This window comes from Adiantum capillus-veneris, chromosome 5 (assembly GCF_014529385.1).
Source record: "Adiantum capillus-veneris isolate H3 chromosome 5, ASM1452938v2, whole genome shotgun sequence".
Taxonomy (NCBI): domain Eukaryota; kingdom Viridiplantae; phylum Streptophyta; class Polypodiopsida; order Polypodiales; family Pteridaceae; genus Adiantum; species Adiantum capillus-veneris.
In genome coordinates, this window is record NC_140935.1 from 151,337,306 (window position 1) to 151,347,656 (window position 10,351).

The 10,351-nt window shown below is 43.8% G+C and overlaps 1 protein-coding gene across 2 annotated transcripts; it reads left to right on the forward strand.

The window, feature by feature from the left end:
- The first annotated feature begins 6,795 nt into the window (after positions 1 to 6,795).
- LOC147458294 (BTB/POZ domain-containing protein At3g19850-like) lies at positions 6,796 to 10,104 on the forward strand. 2 transcript variants are annotated; one of them, XM_086511802.1, is made up of 4 exons: positions 7,335 to 7,359; positions 7,542 to 7,637; positions 7,765 to 8,942; positions 9,043 to 10,104. In XM_086511802.1, exons 3-4 carry the CDS (start codon positions 7,776 to 7,778, stop codon positions 9,415 to 9,417), a joined length of 1,542 nt encoding a protein of 513 aa, XP_086367928.1. In that variant the 5' UTR covers positions 7,335 to 7,359; positions 7,542 to 7,637; positions 7,765 to 7,775; the 3' UTR covers positions 9,418 to 10,104. The 2 variants fall into 2 exon arrangements, with proteins under 2 accessions (XP_086367926.1, XP_086367928.1); XM_086511800.1 differs by having other exon boundaries at positions 6,796 to 7,359; positions 7,542 to 8,942.
- Positions 10,105 to 10,351: the final 247 nt, after the last annotated feature.

Genomic DNA, 10,351 nt, shown 5'->3' on the forward strand with positions numbered 1-10,351 from the left:
CGTTTTAAACGAATCCCATCCTATACAAACCCTGTTTGAGGTTCTGCCAAACCCTCTCTTACTAGGTATAAATAAGGGATTGCCCAGTTGACTAGCAAGCATCCTGAGATTATCCCATAGCCAGCTAGGCAGTCCCACAAACTCAACCTAGACCGGATGAACCACTTGCAAAGATTCAACTGAGTCGAACACTGGCTCCCAAGGCACCACACACACGGTAGTCCTATTAAATACTAGGGGCCCTTTGTCGAGGATCTTTTCCACATCAGAGGCCTCTTTGAATCTCACTGAGCAAAAACCTTTAGCTAGGTAGGAAGTATTTTCAACTGCTCCTCCATGACTAAGAATTTGAGGACCCTGAAGCCATTGGATCATCTCAAATCTGTTCGGGATTCTTCCACTGAACCCAAAAAGAAGCGTCAGCTTAGCTTGGCTGGCTAGCTATTTTTTTATCAGTGCTGGTAGAATCGCTATAGTAATAGCATCAACAACCTCCACTTGCTGTGGCAAGGACTTTTTTAAAGCAGAGAAGGCTCGATCTGCCAGCCCGTCTTCTACCAGCCCACTGAATTCTGAATCGGAGCAAGTTCTTTTGTTGTTGTTAGGGCCGGCCTCAAGCATTTTGTTGACTTCCAAGAGCTCTTGTTGAAGTCTAGGTTTTGCATTCTGCAGGTTTTTGATATCTCCTGCACTTGACATCCCTTCTGTTGAGCCTTTTCCATAATCCCTAGAGTTAGGCCCCTTGCGTATGCTAGCAAACGATATACCTAGCCTGCAAGTAGCCGATGCACTTGACGCTTTATTTACGTTCGCACAGATAGGTCCGTGAGGAACCCCGTCTTTGATGGTTTTTACCTTGAATTTGAACCCTTGCGCTCAGCCCATTTTCTCTCTTATTTCCTCATAGGAAACTTTTTCAGTCGGGACATTTTTGACCTCTTTCATGGTTGAAACCTTTGGCGAGCTGGGGCCTGACATTTTCGTGTCATGCACCGGTCTCAACACCGAGCCACCGCCTACATCCATTGGCACAACTAGCTCCGTTTCAGACCTTTTCCTTGTCGCTAACATCTGTGAAAATTTGCCAATGTCCTCACTTACGGCCAAAACGTCAAATTCCATTAACACAAAACCTTTAATACCTTATCAATGGCTCAATTCAACAATTGGGCCAAACGAAAACAACAGGCTTTAAGGCTATGGTATGAAGAGGGTACAATGCAAAAGGGAAGCCTCAAAGGAGCAAGGGCGATAATTAACTCATGCTATCAATGATTATTAACTACGATTCTCAAGACGATTGTTTGTGTGGAATAATCGCGATTATTAAGTTCTGAAGGGTATCGTGCAACAGGTTGAAGGGAGGTGGGCGTGCTGGAGTGGGGGGGCAGATGCGCTCCACTAGCAGCTTGGTGCTACCCAATTCACAAACTCAAAACCGTTGGGGCTGTCGACCTCAAGCTCATTGCTTTTTGGGTCAAGAAAGGCCGTGGCGCGCTAGGAGAGAACCTCCCAAGGTGGACAAACATTACTCAGGAACATGCCCCGCTCGCATGCAAAGCGAACGCTGTGCTCATGAATCCTGCACGCCGCTAGTGAAGATCTGACCCGCCTATTCATGGACTGCCCAGCTATAAAAGGCCTCACAGGGAAAGTATGCAAGTGGGTCTAGAGAACATGGAAAATTAGTTTTTTCAAGACTGACCTATGCCTTGTAGGTAAAAATTCAGGTAGTCCTGCACTCCTCGTCAGCACGCAGATCGTCAGATACTTCTTCTTTCAAAATGTATGGCAAACAAGGAACCGCCGTGTCTTTGAAGGAGGATTTGAGGTGGCAAGCTTTGCAGAAATTATACAAGAAAGCAAAGTGCTATTATGGGCACTCGGGCGCAAGCATCACTCGGAGGATTGGTCTAGGACTACTTGTGCCTTGTTGTCAGCAGATGGAATGCCTGGGATGGGGGCAAATCTTGGCCATCGATAATTAAAAGATCTTAGAATGACAAGAGTATGGACCTTGGGTATTAAGGATGTAGAGGCGGGGTGGTAGGGGTGGCTGCTCTAATAGCCGTTGTAATTATGATCCCTCGATGTTGTCATGGCTTAACATGAGCATGACAAAACCTTGTAATTTTTTGGACTGCTCAATATAATCCACTCACAATTGTGAGTTTTGCTATTAAAAAAAAAAAGAAAAAAAAACATTAGTGTTGTGTTGGGTTACGGAGACTTTCATTGTTTTTAGTGGTTGGATAAAGAGACTTAATTTAAATGTTTATTTCGCTTTCATTTCATATCATATCCTGACATGTCTTGACTTTTTTTGCATTCTATTGTTTTAGAATGTTAAAGTGAAACTTCACTTGCATAATTTTAGTAAATTCTATGGACACAAAGACACATACACACACATATTAATGAGTTCTTTTAATTTCATATTTCATTTCACAGCCTCACATGGCTTGACTTTTCTTACATTTTATAACCTAATTCTAGTCAATATCCAGGAAAGTCTCTTTTATTAAGCGACCATCGACTGAGTTTCCTTCTCACAAAGAAGCGAACCGAAAATACTAGCATAAATTTAAAATTTGTAAAAAATTGAACTATTTTCTCACATATTTCACCAGTTTTTCTTCTCTTTACCATGGTTTGCAACTAGGTAGTCTCCATTTTCAACCGGCTCAAGGCTAAGCCGAGGTAATCCTTTCTTGAACACCGATTCTACTTAAAGTCAATCTAATGATTTTATCACGTTCTAATTATTTTAGAAAGCCATCGTGATTCTTTCACTTGTTTTTTTAAAGTTCTCTTTGAAATGAAGCAGAATGTGACACATGGAGGGTCTCTCCTTCTTTAAAAATTTTAAGCTGCTTAATATATAGTATATAAGTATAGATAGATCATATACATGGTTATGTAAATAGTCTATTAATAGTGCAACTTTGGAAAATAACATTTGAAATGACATGATATCTTTCTCTTGAAGGCTTTTAATTCAATTTACTGACTCTGTTGAGTGAGTTTTGAGAGAAAAGACTTTTAAGACTTTCTCGAGGGACACATGTCAAACAATTAACAAGTGAAAGGGTCACGACGGCTTTCAAAAACAATAAGAAAGTGATAAAATTGTTAGGTTGAATTAAACTCGTATCAGTGTTTAGAAAAAGATTACCTTAGCTTAGTCTTAGGCCGATTGAAAATCGAGACTAGCTAGTTGCAACCCATGGTAAACGAAAGAGAAATCGATGAAATATGTGACAAAATCGTTCACAAATTTTGCAAATCTCAAAATTTTTACTATTATTTTTTATTTTCTTCTTTGTGCGGAGAAAACTCGATCAATATTTGCGTACGAAAAGAAAGTTTCTCGAACGTTGACACCGATTGAAATCAAACTATAAAATGCAAGAAATGTAAAGCCATGTGAAGTTCTGAAATGAATGGTGAAATAAAAAAACTAATTAATATATGTATGTGTATAGAATTTATTAGAATTATGCAAGATGAAGTTCACTTTAGCATTTTAAAACAATAGAATGCAAAAAAGAAAAAAATGTGTGTGTGTGTGTGTAAAATTTACTGAAATTATGCAAAGTGAAGCTTCACTTTAGCTTTCTAAAACAATAGAATTCAGGAAAACTAAAGACATGTAGGATGGGAAATGAAAGGTAAGTCTCCATCAAGCACTAAAAACAATATACGTTTCCCTACGGATTTCTTTTAGAAAACGACAAATGAAAGACTTTCACCCATATGGATACTAAGGCCTTTAAGAAGCCAAAAATAGAGAGAGAGATCTCTTATTTTTACTCCTTATTTGAAAAGCCTAATCACATTAATATCACTAGTATGGCCGGTCGTCTTCGACGGCCTCTCTCTCTCTCTCTCTCTCTCTCTTTCTCTCTCTCTCTCTCTCTCTGTGTGCATGCGCTATCCGCTTGTTGCTTGGGCTACAGGGAACACAACCGGATCAAACTATTTGATGCATCTCACCAAATCAAGTTGTTTCCAACACGTAGTCGAGGGAGGGACCGAAATTCGTCCCCACCTTCGGGCTTTGTTTCTCGCTCTCTCTCCTTCTCTCTCTTTCTCTATCTCCCAAGTGTCTCTCTCTCTCTCTCTCTCTCTATAGCTCGTTGTCTCGCTCTCCCTCTTCCTATCTCTTTCTCTATCTCCCCAATCTCTCTCTCTCTCTCTCTCTCTCTCTCTCTCTCTCTCTCTCTCTCTCTCTCTCTCTCTCTGTGCATGCAACCTGTCTGGTGCACTTTCTATTTGCAACTCTCTCTCTCTCTCTAGGTCTCTGTCTCGCTCCCCCCCCCCTCTCTCTCTCTCTCTCTCTCTCTCTCTCTCTCTCTCTCTCTCTCTCTCTCTCTCACACACACACACACACACACACACACACACACACACAACCACGTCAATCAACTTCCAAAATCTGAGCCGTTTTCAATTTCAAAAATGCCGGTTGAGGGCAAGGGAAAAAGGAGAAATCCCACCTCGAAAAAGAGAAAAATAGTGTGAAACCCTGAAAAATAAAGCTAATTTTTAAAAATTTCCTCTTGGCAAATTCAAGGAAAGAAATTTTGTATGTTTGAAAAAATGATTTTTTCCGAACACTGGTAGGGCTAGAGACTGGAGTCCAAGTATCTCTCTCTCTCTCTCTCTCTCTCTCTCTCTCTCTCTCTCTCTCTCTCTCTCTCTCTCTCTCATTAGTCTCAGCACTTAGCCCGTTGAAGGTGGTTCTGCAACACGTGGGCACTATGATTGTATAGTTTCGCTCAGGCCACGCTGGCCGAATGAAGCTGCAAAGGCCACATGCCAATAGGCAGCGACTCTCTCTCTCTCTCTCTCTCTCTCTCTCTCTCTCTCTCTCTCTCTCTCTCTCTCTCTCTCTCTCTCTCTCTCTCTCTCTCTCTCTCTCTCTCTCTCTCTCTATTCGGTATAGGGGCATGGCCCAATGGAAGTGTTGCATCTCTGCATCATTTCCTTGTGGGGCAAGCCCGGGCTGCAGGTGCTTCATCTCTTCCTCCGAACCATTTCGCAGGAGCGAAGCCGCAGGCTGTAGTGGTGAAGGCAAAAGGGAGTGTGCACAATGAAAATGTGGGCAGAGCAGAGGCAAGCTGGGGGGGGCGAAAGGTGGGGAGCACTGGTTAGTGTGTTCGACCTCGAGTGGGGGGGAAGGAGACGCATGGGCATGCAAGCCAACAGAAAGATCACTATAAGAAAGACGTCAAAGCATCAGAACGAGGTGCGTATTCAAGAGAGATCATTGGGTCTGTAGTACTTGTTGATGCAAGCTGGACGAGAGAGAGAGAGAGAGAGAGAGAGAGAGAGGTGTTGTGAGCGCGGTGCAATGAAAATTGCAGGAGCGAGGGCATGGGCGAGGCAAGACGATCGTTGGCTGCAGTGCAAACGGAGCGATGCATCAGGGCGGGTTGACGCAAGAATGGGCTCCAAATTTATTTTGCTTCAGATTGAAAGATTCCAAAGGAATCGAATCATACAAATTAATCGGTTTGTGTAGAATAGACCCAGTATTATGTTGTGCCATATTATGTTAGTAGATTTTTGTGAGAATATAAAGTGGTCGGAATGAGTTGAAAATGAAATGGAAAACAATCATTGTCAAGGAAAATCTTTTTTTTTTTGGTTGCCGCGAAGAAGCGGCCAAAGGAAAGCAGGACAGATCGGGCAGTAGGCCGATCTGAAATGCTAGTGTAAGCAAACGAACTTCAACTTCAGAGTCCTCTTGATCAATTGTTTCCTCTTGAGCTAGAACTTAGCATCTTCTATTGTGACCGCCAAAATGAAAACAACTTCTATGTAGTCTTGCAACTTGCAAGTCTTTTGCTTTTCTATCGTATTAATTGTATGTGTGGTTATCGTTAGGTGATTGAAATGATAACGACACATACATTCATAAAGTAAAAATGTCTGAAATTCCTAGGCTTATGGATCATGGGCGATTGTGATGTATTAGGCTAGGTTCAGACTGAGCCGGTGGAAGAAAGAAGTCTTCGCAAATCTGTCGCTGCCTAGTGGGAACAGTGGAAAAGCAAAGGGGGCTGAGAGAGGCCATCAACTCTTTCGAAGGGGGGGGGGGGGGGGGGGGGGGGGGGGGGGGGGGTCGGAAGAAAACTGGAGGGCTCGACAAAAGAGTGCCTCAACTTCAAGAAATCAACTTTTCGCCATGGAGCATTGACGTCCCTTCGTAGTTTTCTTCCGCTGCCTAGTCTGAACCCACCCTTAGCAAGCAAGTTTTAACATAGGGCTTTGATGGCAACATGATGTTAGTCTTCTCTTATGGAAGGCCAAATTTCATGCTTGAGTTTTTCTTACCACTACTTTTTTTATTTTGCCTAGCTCATGGCTTGCTTTGGAGGGCCAAGAAGGCCATCCTACGGTGGTTGGCTAGCACGGTGATGCAATCTGTCGATAGCACTGAAGGTAAAATGCACCTCCTCTTTGACGTTGGACCTCTTTTGAAGTTTGGAGGTGGAAGGGGGAAGAAACTACTCATCATTTAATGGACGTGGTGTGTACACAAAAACTGTATTTGGCAGGTGTAAGGACAGGACAAGGAGAGAAGAGGAGAAATGAGTAAAAATGAAGGTCCAAGGAATAAAAACCAGCCATGGCTGGCTCGACCTTCCACTCGCAGAAAACTCTAATAAAATAGCCGTCATTCCTTTTTTGTTTTTCCTGGGGACTTGTCCACGCCCACGTTTTCCTGCATCAGCTTCGAGTTTGAGCGCATTTGAAAATGGTGGGTGCTTAAAAAAACATTCTAACAGATTGATACCGCCGAAAAGCAAAACGCAAATTCTCTCTGACACACGCGCACACACACACACACACTCTCTCTTTCTCTCTCGAGTCTCGCCATCTCCCTCTCTCTCTGTCTCCCTCTTTCTCTCTGTGTGTCCCGCGCTCTCCCTCTCTGTGAGACAAGGACACACACATGAAACACCCACAGACGCACTGCTGCAACTTGCATTGGCACACACACTCCTCTCTCTCTCTCTCTCTCTCTCTCTCTCTCTCTCTCCCCCCAGGTGATCACAGTGACAATTACGCATACACGCACACTCCCACACACTCGAATCCTCTCTCTCTCAGCTCCTAGACACGCCCTCTTTCCATCTTCTGCTCTAGTAGCCTCTTCTCCTTCGACGTCCAGTCTTGAATACCACTTGCGCTCGAGGGAGCTCGACTCTGCATGTCTGCTCTCAATCCTCGTCTCCTCCGCTTATTGTCCTGAGGAAATTGAAGTGTCAATTTCATCTGCTCTCAATGCCGCTTCCTTGCGATCTCGAAGTTCAAGTTAATGGCGAACAGACCTTCATACTTTCCAAGGTACTTCAAGTTTCTGCAGAAAATGCTCGTTTCAATATTTTGAGAAACTCGTACGGTAGGGTTTCCTTAGGGTTTTAGCTTCATTGATGCATGGAAGCTTTCTGCGGCTCTTTTGGCAGAACGGCGTTTCTAGCTAATATTAAGCGCTTGACGTTCCTTTTGCTACACACCGTTTTCTGCAGGAAATCTTGCTGCCAAGATGCGGGCGTCTTTTGAAGGAATATAGAAGGGCTTTGAAAGCGCATAGACAACGCCAGGAAAGCAGCGGGATTACCTCTGTAAGGATGCTACTGCATGACATGCCAGGGGGTGCCAAGGCCTTCGAGCTGGTAACCCGCTTCTGTTATAATGGAGGATGGATGAAGATGGGGCCTAACAATGTCGCACTCATGCGATGTGCTGCAGAACATCTGGAGATGACTGAAGAGTATGGAGCCGGAAATCTATTGGAGTGCACCGAATCTTTTCTCTCCACCATAGCCGTCTGGAGCTGGAAGAATACCCTAATTCTGCTCAACAGTTGTGAGTCTCTACTTCCTCATGCGGAGAAGTTTGGAATTATTCAGCTATGTGTCGATTCTCTTGCAATGAAAGCTAGCTATCATGGCAGTTGCCCCACTCCCAACCCGAGCTCCATCAGTTCTCCAAATCCTTGCTCCATATCCCCCTCTCCCAAAACCAGTGCCTCCAACCGAACCCGGAAATCACCGAAATTCAGTGGTAATTCTGCTCATTTCAATCGCAAATCACCAAGTTATAGTCAGAGTCCCTCATGCCCTTGCTCCCCGGATCCTTGCTGCAGAACACCCGGTCCTCATTCAAACTCTCCAAGCAACCATGGCAATGCAAAGCATAACTGGTGGTGTGAAGACATGTCTTTCCTGTCGATGTACATGATGGAGAGAGTGGTCATGGCGCTGCAAACCCATTGCATTGACAATAAACACATAAGCAAGGTTCTGTTGAGGTACTTGGATGCTTCATTGCTGTTGCTAGGTTACAGCTCTCTGTCCATTGGTGTCGAAAAGGACAGCGTTGATGAGAAAACATTCAAGGAATATGCTCAAAGGGTACAGAGAGAGGTTTCGGAATCAGTGGTGCGCCTCTTACATCACTTAGAGTGGGCCTCTGTGCCACTAAAATCACTTTTCGAACTGCGCAGGGTTTCCATAACCATGTCCGCTTCTCGCTCTTGTAGACGACGGATTGAAGAGATGATTGGGTGTCAGCTTCACAGAGCCACCTTGGACAACATATTAATACCTCGAGTGAATGCTCGAGATCGCAGGTCTTGCCTCTACGATGTTGATTTGGTTTTACGCTTGCTGAAAGTTTTTCTTCAAGGAGAGGCCTTAGACAAGCTGCAAGCGGGGTCTGGGCATAATGGTGATCTTGATCCTGTGGAAGAGCTGGAGTCAGCACCAATCAGAGCTGTGGGTACCCTTATGGACAAATATCTAGCAGAGGTTGCTCCTGATTCATACCTGAAAGCTTCAAAATTTAGTAAGCTTGCTGAAGCCCTTCCTGCTACTGCCAGGGAAACACATGATGGCCTCTACAAGGCTTTGGACATATACCTTCAGGTAATGCTGCTACTGTCTTTCAAAGGGTAACTCTGCTTGTGGTGATTTCTGATGGTGAGCTTGTGCTGCTTATAAAGAGTGATTCGCCATTGTACTGTAGGCTCACCCGAGAATACCAACAGAAGATGCACTGCAAGTTTGCAGAGCTGTTGATTTCGACAAGCTTTCATTTGACGCATGCAAGCATGTAATGGAAAACCCTCGAATTCCAGCACGGATTAGTTTTCGGCTTCTGGCCTCGCAGCAGGAAAAATTGAGGGCTGCCTTAGGAACAGGCATGCCGTGTTCAAGGCGAACAAGTTCTGAAGATGGCAATCAATGTCCGCCGCTTGCAACAGAATATGCATCTGTTGTAAGGCAAAATGAAGCACTTAGGTCAGATTTGTGCTCTATGCAGGCCAAAATTAACGAACTGGAGAAACTTTGCAAGGGTTTGAGGTCTCAAATGTCGCAAGATGTGTGGTTGAGCTGCTAGGTTCAGAGTAGCTGATAAGAAACCAATCGAGAAAGGTGTTATTCCCATGTTTGTGGTTATAGCTCCACATTTGCTAATTTGTGAGAAGCTCCGTCAAAGTAATTCAAAAACTTATGCCGAGAGTAAGCGAAAAAGAATGGAGTGCTTGGGGAAAAGCAAAGGCTACAGCAGGGAGCGCATGTAGACACCTATAGAACAAAGAGATAAGGCACCATACTACATGGAGTGCCTGGGAACCTATCAGCTTCTACAAGGCCCTCAACGAGAACCTGCAGCAGCAGAGGAGTTGGCACATGTTTTAAGATGTCAGACAAATCAAATCTCTTGATTCTGTAACGACGGTTTGTGGAGCATGACGTAACTAGACGACCGACTTCATTGGATCTAAGCATCAAATTGAAAAGAGAAGTGTAGATAATTTTTATATACAAGGGTAAGTCAGGGGTGTTGCATTGTGCTTCTCTTGTGAATTGCAAGATCTGCCAATGTATGGGACCCTCTCAGTTTACATGATATTTAAGTTTACATAATGTAAGCTGTACAGTGCTTCACTCACTTGAAGTGATTACAGCTCCTTTACATTCTTCTCTTTTAAAAAATTTAGTTGATAGTACTTAATTTGTTATCGTACGCAGAGAAGAATGAGCACAGTTTGTGATAAGAGTGAGATGCAATCTTTTAAGTGAATGATCCGCACCGCTCATTCTCGTCATTTTTGTGGCAAGAGCCATTTGTGTTCTGTAGTCATGTATGTTGCAGAAAGCCACAAATCCGGCATGTTCTGCCAACATGAGGAGTATATAGTGGAATTTGTTACAAGGGAGAAGGGTGGGATCATTGTGCAGTCATGTATGGTGAAAGCTACAAACAATCATCAAATATTGTCGATATGAGGAGTACACAGGCAAAAGTGATACAAGAGACATGATCGGTG

What these genes read in the sequence shown, in the direction of transcription:
- LOC147458294 (XM_086511800.1), top strand. Translation starts at nt 7,297, where the DNA reads ATGCCGCTTCCTTGCGATCTCGAAGTTCAAGTTAATGGCGAACAGACC. An exon ending in AGACCTTCATACTTTCCAAG is followed by an intron (nt 7,360 to 7,541) that starts GTACTTCAAGTT and finishes CGTTTTCTGCAG; the next exon opens with GAAATCTTGCTGCCAAGATG. An exon ending in CTTTGGACATATACCTTCAG is followed by an intron (nt 8,943 to 9,042) that starts GTAATGCTGCTA and finishes ATTGTACTGTAG; the next exon opens with GCTCACCCGAGAATACCAAC.